The 20,423-nt window shown below is 35.5% G+C and overlaps 1 protein-coding gene across 1 annotated transcript; it reads right to left on the bottom strand.

Annotated features, from left to right (window-relative positions):
* Nucleotides 1–10,033: 10,033 nt before the first annotated feature.
* On the bottom strand, nt 10,034–20,156 carry LOC121246243 (NADP-specific glutamate dehydrogenase-like). Its single transcript, XM_041144337.1, is given in 17 exon segments — nt 10,034–10,546; nt 11,717–11,790; nt 12,812–12,892; nt 13,337–13,428; nt 13,877–14,034; nt 14,134–14,224; nt 14,362–14,447; nt 15,065–15,120; nt 15,305–15,376; nt 15,695–15,781; nt 15,873–15,932; nt 16,024–16,110; nt 16,439–16,640; nt 16,752–16,881; nt 18,365–18,757; nt 18,760–18,965; nt 19,886–20,156. Coding segments are annotated over 16 exon segments (1,911 nt in total). The 5' UTR covers nt 18,926–18,965; nt 19,886–20,156; the 3' UTR covers nt 10,034–10,470.
* Between the last annotated feature and the right edge of the window lie 267 nt (nt 20,157–20,423).

Genomic DNA, 20,423 nt, shown 5'->3' with positions numbered 1-20,423 from the left:
GTGGTTGTCAAATAGTGCTAAGTATATTTTCAATAAATGATATTTACAATCTTTGCAATTACTGCATATTTTTAAAAAAAAAATAATATAAAATTTATTATTTTTTAATAATATACCTCACTTTTTAAAAAAAAATGCTAAACAGCCTAAACTTACATATCCTGTCTAGTATTCGTATTTAGTATTACTCGTATTTTTCACGCCTATAATCTCTTTATAACATACACGCACCACATTGTTTATTACCTAACATGTCCTTTTATCTTTTTATTTCCAATATTATTACCTTTTACAACACGTGTGCCACTTATAATAATTAAATTCGCAATTTCTTCTTCTCGTTTATTAAGGAAATATACACAATTCTTCCAATTACCATCAAATTTACAATCCTCTCTCTAAGGTTTCGTTTGGATTATCAACTCATCTCAACTCATCATTATAATTTTTTCAAATTCTAACACAAAATATAATAAATAATTCAACTTTTTTAAATCTCAAAATAATAATAATATTAAAAAATAATATTCTAACAATATTTTATCATCTAAACTCAACTCAATTCAACTCACTTCAATATCTAAACACAGCCTAACTCTCAAAAGATTCTTAAGTTGTATTTGGGTTACTCTTTTTTAATATTTTATTATTATTATTCACATATTTTTTATTACTTTTTATTACTATGCAATATTTTATTATTACTTTTTTACTATTTTTTTACTACTATTTACAGATCATTTGAGATCGTCTCAGTACCTAAACTTGGTTGGATTGCGTTTAGATAGTGAGGTATTATTTTCAAGTAATCTGTGAATAGTATTAAAAAATTAATAATAAAATATTAAATAGTAATAAATAATAATAAAAAGAATGTGAAGATTAATAATAAAATAATACTCACTATCCAAACTAAGTGAGAAGCTTTCCCCACATTTAAAAGATCATCACAAATATCCTTATTTAAAAAAAACGATGAAATATACATTTTTTCCTCTTATGGGTTTTTTTTGTGGAAAAAATTAAATAATTATTAGATTGTCTTTTAAGCAAAATTGTTAGGAATTTGGACTTTTGAAAATATAAAATAGGATACTTGGTACTTTTTTTATAGTTTATAAATTATCGTCAAGATTAATAATTTATTAACAATTTGGGGAGTGAGTATAAAATTATAAAGTCCGATAGCAAAGGTAGTTAGGAGTATAATCTCCCATTTATTACTGAGTATTGTCGTACACAAGTTGGTGTATTGGTACAGCCCCATTATAAAAAAGTAGCGATAAATACATAATACTTTTTACAATATTTTTTACAATATATTATAAAATAAAGATATTTTTATAAAATGATGTTAGTTTTATAAGATATTTTACAAAACTACCCGTCCTTTTAAAATACTGTTGTATAAAATGTTGTAAAATATATTGTGTGTTTATCATTTTTCTTATAAAAAAGAGTGTTGCAATTCTACCGCTACGCGTGTCCACTCTGTGTACCTCCTAACGTAAATTGCACATTTTTTTTAATTAAAATACTTTTTAAACCTATTTAAACTTTTTTAAAAAATAAAAAAGTATAAATATACTAATAGTTACTTCTTTAACTATTAAGAACAAAAATTACAAAACAAATTAAATATATGAACGGTCAAAATGAAGAAACAAATTAAAGAGGTATAGTAGTATTATTCTATAAATAGTTGATGTGTAATCTCAACAGTATACTAAGTGTATAAAAAATAAGATTTCGAAATTCAGGCAAATAAGTATGATCTTTATAGAATAAGCGAAAGCCGCTCTACTAAATGTAAGAGAAGTTTGGAAGTTTGGTCTTGTCAATTCAATTTTAGGGGGTGACTTGTTACATGCTATGATGGCTAATCAAAATCGTATTGAAAAATCTCATCACCGACCCAAAGGACATCATTTGAACACTCCGAGACTCCAAGTCATGGAAAATTGAGGTCTATGGGAGTGCAACATCACCGATGCGTGCCTCCATTGACAGTATTCTCATATTTATTAGAAAAATTATTTTCATCAATCACTATTTATCATTCTATAATTTATAAAAAACATCTCTATATTTTGTGAAAAACATTCTCACGCCTTATAAAAAAATTATAAATATGGAGTGTAGAAGTGAAAAATGACTGATACATATCATTCTATTATTTTATATTATTCGTCACGATAATAGAGTGGTGTTATTTGAAAACTCTTAATACTATACACAATTTACATAAAATAGTTTAATTTGTAATATTCATATCAAATTATATTACGTAAATGATGTGTGGTATAAAAAGATTTAAAATAAAACTATTCACATGTATATCTAGTATTAGATTTTCAAAGATATTTTACAAAAGTAAAACTCATGATGTGGTTAAATGTTATATCTACGTGTTTAAAAAAATGTTATATATACTTTACTAAAAACCTACGTATAAAATCTGCGATGTAATCTTTTATATAGTTCACAAATAATTTTTATAAAAATAAAGCTCTTAAATTGATGTGATTAAATGCTAAATATATATAATTAGCATTAAATGCTAAATATTAGATCTACTTTTATCAAAGAAAATGATTTTATAATATGATATATTATAATAAATTATGTTAATTCGTGAGTGTCCGTGTCAACCAAACATTTATTAATGTGTGTGTGTAAGTGTTTTGGTATGGGACGGACAGGTATATATTAATTATCTACACTTGTCTCGCACGCATCCTAAGGGCCCCTATCGTCCGTTTTGTACGGTTACAAGGATACGTGGTGTTGGTATGTAAAAACAAGATTTGCAATGGACGGCTCTAGTTAGATTTCTCTTTTTAATTCTTTTGGCTAATTTCTATCAAGCCCCTCCCCCTTTTTTTTTTCACTTGTTATTACTTGAAACTCAACAAGAAAATACCCTCAAGGAAAATTGTATTTCATCCCCATGTTATAACGATCTCTTAATATGACCTATAAATTACTAAAATTTACAATTAATTTATGAGAAATATTGTTATTATTCATAAATTTTATTATCTTTAGTCATATCATTTTTTTTTATAAGTAATAAATGCTTTATTTAATGAAACTAGACAAAACTCATGTACACATGAAGTATACAAAAGAAACACCTAATTATATTATAAGAACTTGAAAAGAAAACAAAAACTCATGAGCATTTCCTCCCTTGAGGACAACAGCTGAGAACCACTGCAGCAAAGTAGACAAATAATTTCCAGATATCCTTAATAGGTCGTTCTTTGTCGTTATGGCACCGCTTGTTCTTTTCTATCCATAAACACCACATAATACATAAAAAAATCATCTTCCACGCAGCTACCAACTAAGAGCTTCTGTGTTGCCTATTCCAGCATGCTAGTAAATCCACCACTCTAATTGGCATAGCCCACTCAACTCAGCTCTACTAAGAATCTCAACCCATAACTCTCTAGCCACATCACAATGTAAGAATAAATGATCAATCGACTCGTCATTTTTCTTATACATGAAAACACCACTCCACCATTTTAGTCACATCGATTGTCGTATTTAAGAAAAAAAAAGTTTATTTAACTAATTCTACTTAAAGCGTGTCATACAAGTGGATGTAAATGGAATGACAAGATACAAAATGAAAAACAACAATATCCATTTTAATTTATAATTCAAAACACAAAGTATGGTTGCCATCTTATTATTAATTTTCCTAAAATTCAGTTATTATTTAGTTTAATTAATAAACCAAAGAGCTTGATGTGTATGTTAATGTTATATCAATAGGATTGAGAATTAAATAAATTCTAACCCCGACTGGCGTGTCAAGATTTCCCTGATGGAATGTGTCTTGGACAAGAGTTCGATCTTCCAAAATATAAGATCATGCATTATCCGTGTCCTCGCAAAGATTACCTAAGGGCTAAAAAAAGAATAATTCTACATATAATCGTGCAGTACGTAAACGCCACATAATCACTTTAAAATAAATAATACTACAGTTTCAGGTTGTACATGTTTTGTTTCACTTATTTTGAAAAATAATAAGACCCACTATTAAAAAGCAAACATTTTCACGTGAGTTTTAAATTTACCTACTTTTTTTTAAATAGAGTACGAACTTGTATACCATATTATTGTATAAATCATTTACCTAATCAAATTGTTACATAGAGCACATGCATTTTTTCCTTTTAGACTTCATGAAAATTATGCATATTTACATGACAGATTTTTTATTTTTTCGTGGGCATGTATTTTAAGTTGGCCATATTGCATGGCTCGTCTGACAAGAGCTCGCAATGATGAAAATAAAGCAGATACCACCAACAACTAGAAGACACCAAACATATTCTTCTCTCTCTCCCACAGAATGGGAGCCTGAGGTGAAGTAGTGGGGTCCACTAGATTCTAACAGAATTTAGGTGGTGGTGCGTGAGTGAAAAAGTGACAGAGAGTGAGTGGAGTACGTAGGATTACGGTGGAGGAAGGTGATGAGGGTGACTGCAGCCAGGAGAAGGTCAGAAAATACAGAAAACTCTTGAAAGAACAGGCCGAAAGAATGGAGGATTTAGAGGAGTAATGGAATAAACTGCATCTGCTGGAAGATGAAGAAGCTGCCATAGTCTTTGATGAACCTGTTGGAGAGGAGATATCCGACAAATGAGAGTGTAGCTTAATGGGAAAAGTGTGTATGGACAGAAATATTAGCAAAGAGGTGGTGGAGAACACGATGAAGAGAGTATGGAAAATAAGCAAACCTGCGAAGTTTCTAGAAGTAGACACAAATGTTTTTATTATCACATTTGCAAATCCAACAGACAAATATCGTGTTTGGAGTGGAAGACCATGGTCATTCGACTACCATTTGTTTGCATTGAAACTATTTGATGAGGATACACCACCACAGAAGTTGAGGTTCATGCAGGAGCGTTTCTAGATTCAGTTCCATAATCTACCACTGTCTTGTATGAATGATGATAGAGGGAGGCAGCTGGGTAATACCATTGGGGTGGTGGAGGAGGTGGATGTGAAAGAGGATGGCAGTGGATGGGGAAGATATCTAAGGGTCTTGATTGTAATAGATCTTCAAAAACCACTTGCTAGAGGCAGAACCATCAATGTGAGAGGAGAGAAGCTCTGGATTCCCATAAGGTATGAAAAGTTACCTAGATTTTGTTTCTCTTGTGGTTGTTTAATTCATGGGAATGGAGGCTGTATAAACAAAAGTGAGGGGGCTGAACAATATGGGGTATGGTTAAGAGTAAATATGAAAAGAGAAGAAAAAATAAAAAGAGAAGGGGAATCTATCAATCTAAAGAAGAATAATGGAGGGAAGGTTTGGCATACTCAGGTGGAGGAGGATGATGCAAGAAATACAGATAAAAAAAAAACAATGGGTCAAATGGGGGAGAAACTACTGTGATGGAAGAGGGATTTATCGAGGTTGAGACTGAGGGAAAAAGTGTAAGGGAAAAAGAGAAGGAGGGTAGGTTAAATGGGGTAGTGATTAGCAACAAGCATGCAGAATAAGTAATTATCTGTGGAGAGGAATCAGTGAGGGAAGGGATAGGGAATGAAGTGGAGTTTATAAATGTGGTAAAGGAGCAGAAGGAAGATCTGAATGAAACAATACATGAACTAATTATCAAGAAGGGGGAATGGAAGAGAAGGGCAATGGAAAAAGGGAAAAATGTAATAAACATTGGTGAATACTTAGCTAAAAAAAGAAGGTATGAAGGTGAGGAGGGAGGAGAAACAAAGAGGCTGAAGGGTAAAAAGCCTAATAAGAGTGGTGATGTAGAGGATAACAATACCTTAAAAAGCATGGTGGTGGCTGCTCAACAACCCCACATTTATCCTCAGTTGGAACTGCTGAGGGCTTGGGAACCCTCGAACAGTTCAAGACCTTTGCCTTATGGCAAAGGAAAATGACCCATATGTAATATTCATTATGGAGACTAAGCTGAAAAGTGAGCAGTGTGCGAGATTGAAGAAGAGACTTAGCTGTGAGGGATGTTTTGTTATGGAACCTTTAGGAAAAAAGAGAGGGTTAACTCTATGGTGGAATAAGAAAGTTGAAGTAGAGATACAAAACTTTTCGCAAAGGCATATTAATGCCTGGATTTCAGAAGAAGGTGTAGGGGAAATGTGGTTGATGACTGGCTTTTATGGCCAGCCTGATACCAACAGAAGAGATGAAGCTTGGAAATTGTTAAAATCTTTAAAGTCAAGGTCTAATCAAGGGTGGTGCGTATTAGGGGATTTTAATGAAATTGTTTCAAATGATGAGAAGATGGAAGGAAGGCCAAGATCAGAGAGACAAATGGAGGGGTTTAGAGCTGCATTAAAAGAGGGGAACCTATTTGATCTTGGATGGAGAGGGAATAAGTTTACATGGAGCAACAAGCACGAAGATGAGACATTTACAAAAGAAAGGCTAGATGGGGCAGTGGCCAACTCTAAATGGTCACATATGTTCAATGATCACTGGGTGGAAGTGCTGACAGGTAGAAGCTCAGATCATAGGCCAATTTTTTTGACTATGAAGAAGAGAGGTGAAAAGGTTTGGAGGAAGAGAATAGTGTTTAGATATGAGGCCAGCTGGGCCATGGAGGAGGGTTGTGATGAAGTTATCAAAGGGGCTTGGCATACAATGCAGAGGGATGTTCAGACTCAGAAGATTTAGGCAAAATTAGAGTCATGCAAGACAACCCTTCAAAGGTGGAGTAGGCAGACCAATTCAGACAGAACAAAAGAAATAAAGGAGAAATCTGATTTACTAAAACAACTTCAAGATGCAGAGAGTAGTTATAATGTTGAAGATATCAAAAGGGTTCAGAGGGAGTTAGGGGTACTGCTTGAGAATGAAGATCTAAAATGGAAACAAATGGCCAAAATAAGCTGGTATGCAATGGGAGACAGAAATACCAAATTCTTTCATGCTTGTGCATCACAAAGAAGAAGGAAAAATGTTATTAAAAAAGTCATGGATGAGCAAAAACAGATGTTCAACAATCAAGAAGACATTGAGGGGGCTTTTAATAACTTTTTTAATAATCTGTTCACCTCAACAAGGCCAAGCCCAGAAGACATTGCAGAATGTGTGCAGCAGGTGGAGGCTCAAGTCACAAGTGAGATGAATGGCAGACTGGTTAGGCCTTTTTGCATATTGGAAATAGAGGCTGCTATCAAACAAATGGGTCCCTTGAAATCACCTGGCCCTGATGGTTTTGGTGCTTGTTTCTACCAAAACCAATGGGACACAATAGGGGAGGAGGCATGCAATGCAGTGTTAAGTTTTCTTAATGGTAATTCTTTGATCTCTTCTGTTAATTTTACTTATATAGCTCTAATCCCCAAAACAAAAAGCCTCTTACTTGTAACTGAGTACAGACCAATCAGTCTTGGTAATGTCATCTATAAAATTGTTTCAAAAGTTCTTGTAAACAGGCTGAAAGGAGTTTTATCAAGTATAATCTCACCCAACCAGAGTGCTTTCATTCCTGGAAGGATTATTACTGATAATATAATGGTCACGTATGAAGTTCTACATACTATGAAGGTGAGGAAGAAAGGCAAGAAGGGTAGTATGGCCATTAAACTTGATATGTCAAAGGCCTATGACAGAATTGAGTGGGTCTTTTTGGAAGCTATAATCAAAAAATTGGGTTTTTACAGTGAGTGGACACAACTAGTCATGAAGTGTGTCTCTTCTGTTACTTATTCAGTCTTGGTCAATAGAGAACCAGGAGATATAATCTATCCATCAAGGGGATAAGGCAAGAGGATCCTTTATCCCCTTACCTGTTTATAATGTGTGCAGAAGGGCTTAGTGCCTTACTTAATAAATATGATCAGCATGGTGATACTATAGGAGTTTCAGTTGTGAGGGGGGGCCTGAGGATCAATCATCTGCTTTTTGGCAGGGCCAATGTGGAAGAATGGAGAAAAATGAAAGGGATCCTTAGCACATATGAGAGCCTCGGGTCAGTTTCTTAATAAGGACAAGACAACAATTTTCTTCAATTCTAATACTAACTCAGAGACTAAAAGTAAGATTCTGAGGGAAGGGGGGGATATGGTGAAAGGGAGTTATGAAAAATACTTGGGACTTCCTACTCTGGTGGGCAACTCAAAGTATAACACCTTCAGGTGCTTTAAAGAAAGAATTTGGCAGAAAATTAACAGTTAGAAGAACTATTTCCTCTCGAGTGCAGGGAAAGAAATCTTGATAAAGGCTGTGTTGCAAGCTGTCCCTTCCTATACCATGAGTGTTTTTAGGTTGCCAAAGAAGCTCTGCTCAGAACTGAATGGTTTGCTAGCTAAGTTTTGGTGGGGCAACCAGCAAAGAGAAAGTTGCATACATTGGAGAAGTTGGAAGAAAATGGGGCACTCAAAAGGAAATGAAGGGCTGGGCTTCAGAGATTTAGAGATTTTTAATTCAGTTTTGTTGGCAAAACAAGGCTGGAGATTACTGCACAACCCTCTTTCTCTAACTGCCAAGATTTATAAGGAGAAATACTTTAGAAATTCCAATCTGTTGGAGGCAAAATTGGGTTACTCACCTTCACTAATATGGAGGAGTGTGTGGAGTTCTTTGGGTTTATTAAAAGAGGGTTTAAGATGGAGGGTGGGTAATGGCAAGAGGATTCAGATTTGGGGCAATAGATGGTTGTCAACTCCATCTTCCTTCTGTGTACAGTCTCCACTTACTATTTTGAATGGAGATGCAAAAGTTTGTGAACTCATGGTAGAAGGAAAGAAGGAATGGAATGAGACCTTGGTCAGATCTATTTTTATGAAAGAAGAAGCTGATCAGATCTGTTGCATACCCTTGAGCAGAAATGAGGTGGAAGACAAGTTAATTTGGGGACCTACTGGTAAAGGCTTGTTCAGTGTAAAAAGTGCATATTATTTGGAACAAGACAGATCAAAAATGGCACAAGGGGAGTATTCTGGAGGGGCTGATTCAGATGGCCGATGGAAACAAATTTGGAAGATGAATACAGCTGGAAAAATTAAGATGTTCATGTGGAGGGCAGGTAACGATTTGTTGGCTACAAAAAAGTGTTTATTTGCTAGGAAAATTAGTGAAGATTCAAAGTGCCCAATATGTCTCCAAGAGGATGAATCTGTAATGCATGTTCTCTGGCATTGCCCTGCTGCTAATGATGTATGGGCTGGATTCTTAAAGACAGTGCAGAAATGGAAGATACATGAAGAGGTAGATTTATTGAGTTTATGGGAGAGGTTGTCACAAAAGCTCAATGATACTGAAATGGAAATGATAGCTGCCATAATGAGGAGTCTATGGATCAGAAGAAATGTTTTCATCTTTGAAAAGAAGTTCACTAGCCCAAGTTGTGTAATCAGATCAGCAAAAGATGCTTTGAATGAGTTTCAACAAGTTTAGGCTCTGTTAGAGGGACAAGGGGGTAGTATAAGTGCAGTGGGAGGGGAGAAAAAATGGATTCCACCAGAACAGAACTTGGTAAAGGCTAATTGGGATGCAGCTTTGGATGCTAGAGCAAGAAAGATGGGAGAGGTCATGGCAACTTGTCATGCTCAGAAACAAAATGTGGTAGAACTAGCTTTAGCAGAGTGTTATGCCCTGAGAAAAGCAATGGAATTGTGTAGGGATCTTAATTTTGACAAAGTAACCTTTGAGGGGGATGCACAGGTGCTAATAAAAGCTGTAAATGATCCAGATGAAGACTTGTCTTACATTGGCAATATTATTGAAGAAATGAAGATGGTGATCAAAAAATGGCAAGGATGGAAAGTCCAATACTCACATAGAGATACGAATGCAGTAGCTCACAAGCTAGCAAAAGCTGCTTTACATTCTGAAGAGGAGAAAGTGTGGATAGAAGAAGCTCCAATATTTGTTTTAAGTAGTTTACAGTTTGATAATCATTGTATTGATCAAACCGTTTATATGAATGAATGAGGAATGGTTTATTTCAAAAAAAAAAAAAAGAAGACACCAAACAGCACTACTTCTGAGCAATACTCCAAGAAAGTAAGGAGGTGAAAACAGCAATATATAATTTTGATTTTATTTCCTATCTAATTAATCCAATATTTGTTCACAATATGGTAATAGTCATCGAGGCATCTCATGTGGGCCAAGAACAATTGCCAGCCCCTTAATTTAAATTCTACCCACTAGATCTACCACACATTTTTCTTGCATCAAGTGTCTCAATTGTTCTGCACAAATTACCCTTTTCCAAGTCCTTACCCATTACATTACAAATATGTTACAAAGAAATATGTCATGCTTTTAATGATTTCCTGTCATCAACTCCAAAGATTGGATCTTGAAATCCGCATGGCATCTATCATCAATCTGATCTTCAGCTTGCCACCAATAATGAGATGCACATCTCCTTGACATGAATAGGGGCAGATGACTGAAATCAAATCTGGGAAGCACGAGAATTATGGTAAGAGTATTCTTCGGTTCTATACACATCCTTGATCAGTCATGGCTTGAGCAATAGTCAAAAAGGCAGAGATGACTGCTCCATGTACCAAAGCTCTGTTAGACCAGCAAGAAGATAATAAGAAAAACTGACTTCAACAATTAAGGCCCCGTTTGGTTGCAAGACTCAGCTGAGATCAACTCAGTTCAGTCTAATTTTAAGCTAAGTCTAACATCCAAACACCCAACTTTCAAATTACTAAACTCATCTCAACTCAAAACCTCCTTACACATGGGACCCACAACATTTTTCAACTCAACACATCTTTATATGTAGGACCTACAATTTTTTTTAATTTTTCATAAATAATATTAAATTCATCTTAACATCCAAACATATCTAAACTCATTTTAGAAGGGCTCCACATAACTCACTTCACCTACTCAACTCATTACTATTCATAAAGAATTCAGCTCAGTTCAGCTCAGCTCAACATTCAAGTGCAGACTAAATAACTGGACAATGACACAATACGTTAATATAACTCATCAGCCAATTTTTTTTTCTGCCTTCAAATATGGAAGACCATCCGAGATGGAAAACCGAAGAAATGCTAAGCGCTACATAGATTCATTTGGTCCTAAAAACAGTACGTTAGAAGCTCAAAACAATTTAATAAGGTATTACAACCTGGACATGATTTTAAGAATCACAGATTCACAGGGAACCATAGATGTGGTTCTCCAACACAACCCTATCAAAACCCTTTAATATTCACTGCAAGGCTGTCTAACTGATAAACCAGTCATAAATGGAGACCACTTCCCTAGTAGTTAAATTATATTTTTGTCCCCAGGAGGGCAGAGGAAATAACTTTGTTCAAGGTCTTAATATCATCATCAATATTAGCAGAACTCACAAGTGATGGGCTATGAGCGAGATTCTTTATTAGGCCAAAGAGCAATACTACATACGGTCGTGGAGTACGCAAGAGCCGCGCAATCGTTTTGAAAAAGAGTGAGGTCCACTATTAAAAAATTAGTTTTTTTCATGTAGGTCCCGTATTTACTTACTTTTTTCAAAAGGATTGCGTGACACTTGCACACTCAACGACTGTAAATATCATTTTTCTAGGCCAAATACCAAGCTAACTCAATTAGAATGGAATTTTCACAAAGAAGATACTTGCAACATGCTGAAAAGGACAACATAAGCACAACCAACTATTATACAAACGTAAACAGACAATAACTTCATGACCTAATGCGATGTGAACAAGGACTTACTCAGGACACTCCTTTTGATAACCAAAATCAGCTGCTGCTTTAAGGGCTCTCTGGTAAGTCTGTTTTATTGCTTCCTGCAGAGAAAATTGCACAAAGGAGATCAGAAAATTGTGGAAAAAGACAAAAAGGGAAAATCACCAAATCAGCTCAAGCTCTAAAACACAAAAGGCAACAATCTTCAAAATGGAGCCACAACAAAGTTCACACCGAGTTTTTGGCCATAGAGGTTAAATGAGCAGCACAAGTCTTTTTCCTTCTCCCTTTCCTCTCCAAACCTCCCTTCCCCCTCGTCACCTTTTCCCACTTTTGGATAAAGAAACGCATTTAGTTATTACCACACAAGATCCCGTTCGGAGTTCAATTGAGTTTTACCTGTTTTGATTTTCGATTTTGACCATGCTTTTACATCCAGGGTGACTAAAGTGGTTCATCGTCATTGCATTCACTAGTGAAAACTAAGATATGGAGAAATAAGTATAGAATTTGCAATGATGATCCTCGTCAAAATCTCATGGTGTTTTAAAAATTTATGCTGTGGTAATATGGACATTTTCTAGATGAATCTCCACTGACGCAGCCGATTACTAATGGGTACTTGATCCCTATCAGCTGCATTTTCTTAATAACCACTAGGGCATCTGTTGGTGTAAAAAATACACAGACAACTTTACCTGCATTACGTAATAGGTCACTAAAGGATCTCAAGGCTTAGAAGTCCCAATCTATCTGTACAACTTCACGAACATGTATGCTTCCAGTGACCTTCTAATCCAAATTTTAGCAGTGAAATATAAAATGACACTTCCACAAAACATTGTCTTCCCCTTTCGCTTAAAACATAGGCGTTAATTTCAATCCAAATGTGCTGAAGCAACATAAAACAGACCGCTTTTCATCAAATTGGATTGAATGATTCCGGAGTTATTTTTTCTGTAAAGAATGAGTAATTGGATTCTGAAAAAATTAAGTAAATAGACTTTTTTGGCTTGGTCAAACTGCTCCAACCCATAAGAAATGGGACTGCTGCTTGGGGTTTGTGAACTCCTGCAACTATTTCAGTTCAATACTGCCAATGACAAATACATAGCACCTCACCTGCAATTTTGACTCAAAATCCTCTGGTGACCAATGCATCAAATTACACTCATGATTTAGTTCAAGTTCTCCAGCAACAACCTGCAACCATGTAGATTACAAATTTAGCATATAAAAGTGAACATAGAGTGGGTGAGAATAATAACCAAGACCCTTACACGGAATTGCGACTAAACATTCAGCTTAGCCATCCCCCTTGCTAAGCTTAGGAAATAATAGTTGTTAAAGCAAAATTATCTCACTACAATGGTCAAATACTGGACTGCTGCTCTTGTTTCACTATATCTACAGCAGTTCTAAATAGCATTGCACTTAGATACATGTAAGGTACACCAAAAACTTCAATATGAATCCTGAACTCAATATATTAATGGATGAAAAAAGAATTGCTTTTATTTAGTTTAAATTTCTTGAGAAGGAAAGCACATTTCTGAATATTCTAATAGATTTGATCATAGTATTATTCTAGTACATGCTAAAAAGGCAGTATATGCATGGTTTGGAAAAAGTGGAGTGTCATCGCACCCCCCCAGCACCAGCAGCCATTGCAGGAGCAATGAGAATATTAGCTTTTCGCAGAACATCAACCGCCTCAGGAGTACAAGGCATGTTCGAACCTAGCACACAAAACATTGATTCACTGATGTCATCATAATTAAAGAATTGGGGAAAATACACACAACTCCCTCAAGCCATCACCCAATTTGCGATCACCCCCCCCCCCCCCCCCCCCCCCCAACAAAAGAAAAAAAAAAAACTATCAAAACTTTAAATGTACCCACATTTCCTTTTAAAGAGTCAAAATTACCACTAAAAAATTTGTAGGGGTAATTTTCAAAAAGACACTATAACCTATTAAATTAAAGAAAAGTGACCCATGGCGCAATCAAACACATGAAGGCAGCTTCCATGGGTTTTTTTAATCAACGATCGGGGGTACAATGCATTTTTTGGTAGTTTGGGGGTTCGTTGTGAATTGGGTGGTAGTTTGAGGGAGTTATGTGTATTTTTCCCTAAATAATTAAAATATTATAAACTAAAAGCTGTAATGCATCATATTACTACCTTCTACTAGCACACGACAACCTGAATTGACCAGACTGATGGCATCAGCCTGATCAATTTCATTTTGCGAAGCACAAGGAAATGCAACATCACACCTTTCATTCCAAGGTTTTGCTTCATCATAGTACTTAGATCGAGCATAAGTCTTTGAATAGTCTCTGCCGATGCCACATTTATAAACACGGGCAGCTTAAAGTTATTAGAGATAACAATTTGGTACACAATAGACTTGAATAGAGGTTGAGACACACACACACCTCAAACTTCTCTGTTGAGCTTTGATATCTCTCAACAGTGTTATTTTCATGTAATCAAATCCATCCTCATCCACCAAATACCCCTTAGAATCTGTTAATTATTTTGTCAGAAAGTCATACTTTATAAGACTGCTGATCAGATCATTGCAAAAGCTCACCACAGTCCTAATTCCAAAAACACAATGGAAGTTATATCGAAGATGTATCAAATTTGAAAGGAAACGCTACCAGATACTGTGATGGGAAGAGCACCATATGCAATAAGCTTCTCCAGAACATGCATTGCTATCTTCCCAGAACCACTTACAACACATCTGGGGAAAAAATCATAGAATAATAGTTACAAATAATGAACTAGCACAAAAACTTGAATTACTTCCCATATTCAAAAACTTTCAAAAGATGTTAGCATAAAGCATTCAAATTTGTATGAACATAAAAAACCTGAAAGATTTGTATCTCAAGCAGAAGGCTAAGGGCATGTTTGGATAATGAGATGAGATGAGAATTCTGTGAATAGTAGTGAAATGGTTTAAGTTAAGATGTTTTATTGGGTTTTGGAAAAGGAGAGAGAAAAAATTGAATAAAAATATTATAAAGTTAAAAAATTATCTGAATATTATTTTTGTTTTGAAATTTGAAAAAGTTGTATTGTTTTTTGTGTTTTGTTTGGAAGTTTGAGAAATTTGCAATGATTAGATGAAAAGGTTGAGGATTTGAAATTAAAAAGAGTTTTGTATTTGAGTGATGTTTGGGAAGGAAATTATGAGAAGATGAGATGATCTAACTGCCCAAACAATCCCTATACCTTCATAATGCTGTCTAAATAGTGAAAATAAAAAATGCAGTATCCAACAGTCAATGAAGTAGAGAATTCCTAGACTATGGATTGCAATTATCTTTAAAAAGTCCGCAAAGTTGAGCGAGAAACCTTAATCCTTTGAGTTCTTTGTTCACATCTGCAAGCATGAGCTGTGCAAAGAAAACCTGCAGAAGCATGAGAACTTTGTTAACGGGGAACTAATTGCACCCACTAGAGAGACAGATACTGAGTGTGGGAGGGAATTTAACACATATGGAAATGCATAGTCAGCCAGACATGCACACACCATCAAATTATCCACCACCCACCCACACACTGAAAGCTTCAGAGAGTTGTAATAGAAAGTACCAGGCCATAGCCAGTAGCTTCAGTTCGAAGGCTAGAGCCAGACCAAAATATCCTTGGCCCTGTAAAACTTCCCTGCATAAGTAGGGCATACACATGAAAGCATGAACACAAGAGCTTAGTTTTCTTTCTGTGGTGAATAAGTAGTAATCCCAACAATTAATGATCATGATAAATCAGTCAGATATGTTACACATACATGTATGTATATATGCTTGTGTTTACATATTTATATAAAGAAGAAATTACTCGAAGAGTGACATGTACATCAAGAACAACCGTAGTAGAGATTCAGTTGAATTATGTGAATTGTTTTCTAAGGTGAAAAAAACACAACAAGAAAGAAGACATGGTAGATTTCAGAAAATAGCTTAACGCGGGTGTCTTATGTACCTGAAAATGACCAGCTAGACGTCTATATTGTCCAAACAGATACCCCATTTCCCGAGTACCAACACCCATCTCCTCCGATGGAAGGTCCTAAAATGTAGAGGACATACCATGTACATTAAGCATTGAGCATTCACCCGATGAATAAAGCAGAAAGAGAATGGAACCTGATTCTAATTACCTTGTCAGGACCCAGGTAGCGATATATCTCATTCATGAAACTTTGGCAAAAGCGCATAATCTGCCAGCTTGTGAGAAGTATTTCAGAAATTCCACAAAAGGTTGAAAATTTTAAAGTATAAGACCATCAATTAATGGAGTGAAGCATTTACCTCATTATCACTTTTTCCTTTTGGATCAAAATCGCTTCCACCTGCTGCACCTCCAAGTTTGTATGGAGATAATGCATTCTTTAAAGTCTGTGGAAGGAAAAACTAAAGGATTATAGACCAGCCACAAGACATTAGTTACTTCCCAATATAAAATTTGCATCCCTTTTGAGATAGGATGATCCATTTTTTGACTTCTATCATAATGGTACGTATTTTTGCTTGGCAAGATTGAAACTAGGAACACCAATGTGAGAGAGTCAACCCGTAGCAGCAATTGTAGAGTCTTTAAGGTTTCAAATATGCAAATCAACTTAAAAGAAGGTTGGAGAAACTTTTCACAAAGTCTTAACAAGAATTTAGCACATTGAATTATAGGATAAGTCAAATAACACGAGCACCAGAAATACTCCAATACCTGTTCAAAACCAAGAAACTTGGCAATACTTAAGGTCATTGATGGATGAAAACGAATACCACCCCTACATGGACCCAATGCTTGGTTAAATTGAACCCGAAAACCTCGGTTGACATGAGTCTCACCTCTATCATCAACCCATGGCACTCGGAAAATAAAAATACGCTCTGGTTCTAACAACCGCTCCATAATGTTGACATAACTGAAACATATCAAATCACATCATAAGCCTTGCCAAGAACTTTACTGCATAGACCTTTTGCATTAGACGATGAAGCACAAAAGTAAATATACTTCATTTTAAAGCACTCACTGAGAATTCTTTGCAATCACTCTTTCTAAAGCATGAACCGCTTCTTGGATTGATTGTATGAATTCAACCTCATAAGGATCCCTTTTCAGCGCCGCTTCAACAATAGATCCAGCCGTTTTTGACATAAGAGCTTCATTTCAGGAGAATCACCAAAATGGGCCAAAGGGAAAAAGTTACCAAAAAATAGAGAGAAAAAAATAAGTTCATGATTATGTCATGCAATTATGTGGGAAGTACAATATATGCATGCAAACATCTGATTTTGTTGTGATAACTTCAAATAAAATCTTGCGTCTAAGTCTTGTCGTAGAGGAACAAAAGGGATTGATGGTCTCTATAGAAGAAATCAATTGAAAAGCTCCAATACATTAATCTAAACTTTCTCATCCCATTCATTATAGAAAAATTTAAAGGTGCTCTTCTTTCATACTGCAATGGGAGACAGAAATAAAAGGCACCTATGCATGTAGGAGAATCAGTAGGTATGTAAAACTAGAAGGATGTATAAACTGTCCTTGCAATTACCGTCATTCTATACATTTTATCTTTCTGAGACAATAATCTAACCATCATATGGGAAATAAAGATGTCATATGCACCCCCTCCCCAACACAGACACATGTGTGAGAGTGAGAGAAGACAAAATATTGTAATAGGATCATCTTGGAGCAGCGATGCTTCTCAATTCCTGTTAACACCCAAAACTTTTCTACACTTGGAAAGTACTAACACTGGTCCAATCAACCAAGGCTCATGCTGTCCTTGGATCAAAAAATTACAAACGTCTTTTATTTATTTATTTATTTTTTTTTGGGGGGGGGGGGGGGGATGCCTTGTCGTTAGGCCTTCACTTCACAGTGACCCTTCTCCAGTCAAACCGGCATAAGTTCAAGGATAATAAGCGTAATCACAACCATCCTTTATATTGTGATCTATATATTTTAAAGCTCTATAGCCTTGTATCCTTATTCAATGGAACTTAGAAGACTTTTATTTTATAAGTATTGGAGCTCCTAAGCTGGAACTCAAAGCTAGCAATTAGAGATAACATTGTGCATTTTTTTTATATGAGTTTGTATACTGGACAGTGTGGTTGGGGGCCTGGATTGGATGACCTTTCTTTTGACTGCCAATGAGGATGACATGAATTTGTAGAGGGAAAGTTTTAGGAAAATGAGATTTATGAGGTGTTGGGATCAGGCACAGGACCCTAATGCTTTCTCTTTGGATATTTTCCAAACTTGTTGGGAGGTAGTGAAAGAAGATATTATGAAGGTAGTTCCGAATTTCCATGCCAAAGGAAAAATTAAAGAAGCCTTAATGCAATTTTATTTTGATATAATTTTAAGGGGGTTATGGATATTAAGGACTTTCGGCCTATCGGTCCTGTTAGATAAGTTTATGGAATCATAGCCAAAGTGCTTGCCAATAGGATGGAGATGGTCTTGGAGAAGATTCTGTCCAAATCACAGGACACTTTTATTAGGGGTGGCGAATCTTGGATCCAGTACTCAGCTAATGAACGCCTTGGTTCGAGAATACAATCATAGTTGCCTGTTGTGAATGCCTAGTTTCAATGCAGCCCAGAAAAATTTGAAAATGACATTGCTAACCTTTCACATAGATTGGCTTGTCAACAATAATCTTATCCTTAGAGGCCATTTGGAGACGAAGAGCTTCTTTGTGAAGCAAGCTGTTGTTGTGTTCTTCCAGTGCACTCATCTGCATATTCCGACTACCTTCATTCCCGTAAGGATTTCTTCTATGCTTCCTACCATACTCTCTACATACAGAGCAAAAAATTCTTGCCGTACCCTCCTTCACATCAACATAAGCCCATTTGTAGGTATCAGCCCATTCCTCTCTCCATCTTTTCACAACCTTCTTCTTCCTTTTCACCTGTTGCATCTTTGACATATCTTGATCATCACTGGGAAGCTGCGAAACCATCACCATCTGCTTTGTCTCATCATGCTCTTCTGAAGAAGGTTCTTGAGGGGGCCGACAATGAGAGGGGTGTTAGCAAATGAAGGATCATCATCCCCAGGGCCAATTTCTAAATCTATCTCTTCTCCTAGCTCCCTAGCCACTAAATGATGCCTCTGTGCCTGCTGAATCAGGTTCATATCATCCATAGTGGAATTCATCCCCACTCCACTTATCGGTCGCAACATGCAGCATGACAATTTGACCAACACCTTAAAATCCTCCAATCTGTTAACAGAAAGACAATGCATCGCTCACATGACTAAAACTGTACCATTCAACTGATTAAGATATAAATCAATTTCAAAAAAGAAAACGAGTTAAAGGTTTTAAGAAAAAATTAACTGGGATCAATACTAAACTGAACCTAATAATATCTATAATCTTTAGTTGGTCACACTTCAAATGCAACGAACAAAACAGTACCTATCCATCCAACTGATAAATAGTCGAATATCGCATTAATTTAGTGCCATAAGATACATAGTCAAATGGTCCGTATCCAAATTCAAAGTAAATGTGGAACCTTAAATCAGAAAATTTCTTAAAGCTTCCCAGTTATCTCTAGCACCAAGACTCAGTTTTCCCCATATTTTTGGAGTTATTCCTCCGATAAAACCCTTTTGATTTTCACGGACAAGCTAAGAAAAGAATTTCATAAATCCTCTCTCTTTTATTTTTTGACAAGTAAAATTCAAAACTCATTTTCAATGGTTTCACGGTCCTTTTCATAAATCATATATCTGCAGCTCTTTGGCGAGAAAAAAAAAAAAAAAAAAAATCCCCGCAAGTGAGCCTAGCACATCAATTAGATATGTTTTAGGAAAATTTTTGGGAAGGAAGGCAACAAAAACCAGGAAACCCAATTACATACTGCTCAATTTTCATGGTATCCAAACTAGAGTCCTCAAAAAGCACTCTAAAATCCAAATTGAATCAATCACCTAATCCAAGGGACCAGTCAATTACACCCAAAACTAAAAAAAATTAACAAAAAATCTACAATTATTCAAAACCCACGAATTCACAGACAAGAATTATGAATTCGGAACTAAACCAGCAATCATAGTTGATTCTCCACTATTGATAACTTATTTCCCACTCTTAAGGTATACCCAGAAGTTAAAAGAAAGAATATCCTCAATTACCTTAATTATACTACAGAAAATATGAACTCTGACCCTCCCAAGTAGTACTCTCAGGCTGGTCCTTGAGCACTGTTTTTTAAGTTTCTTCTCCAAAACTCGTTCTTTTACAGTTGTAAATTTCTCAAACGACGAAAACTAGAGAGTGAGATCGTGCTCTTCCTGACTCAGATTCTTCCTCCTATATTCACTGGTTACGGAGAGATTTGTGGAAGTAGAAGATAAAAGGGAGAAGCTTTTTATGGGAGTTTTCTTGGACTAGTCACTACATAACCGCAATTATTTATTGTTAATTGTTGCCCTTTCTTTTCTTTTTCTTGTGCAAATTCTGGGGTGAGACGACAAGGCGAAAGTAAAAAATAAAAAATAAAAACTTTATAGCCTCATAATTTTAGACGCATTTAATAATGTAGTATATTCTAAATAGTTTTATTTTTTTAAATATTTATATTATTTAATATATTAAGTAGAAAACAATTCTATAACTGATCTTAGATTATATAAATAAAAAACTAGATGTTTCGGTCCAAATATCCTTTCA

This window comes from Juglans microcarpa x Juglans regia, chromosome 1S (genome assembly GCF_004785595.1).
Source record: "Juglans microcarpa x Juglans regia isolate MS1-56 chromosome 1S, Jm3101_v1.0, whole genome shotgun sequence".
Taxonomy (NCBI): domain Eukaryota; kingdom Viridiplantae; phylum Streptophyta; class Magnoliopsida; order Fagales; family Juglandaceae; genus Juglans; species Juglans microcarpa x Juglans regia.
Note: the sequence above shows the minus strand (reverse complement) of the source record. Positions and strands in the feature narration are given on the sequence as shown.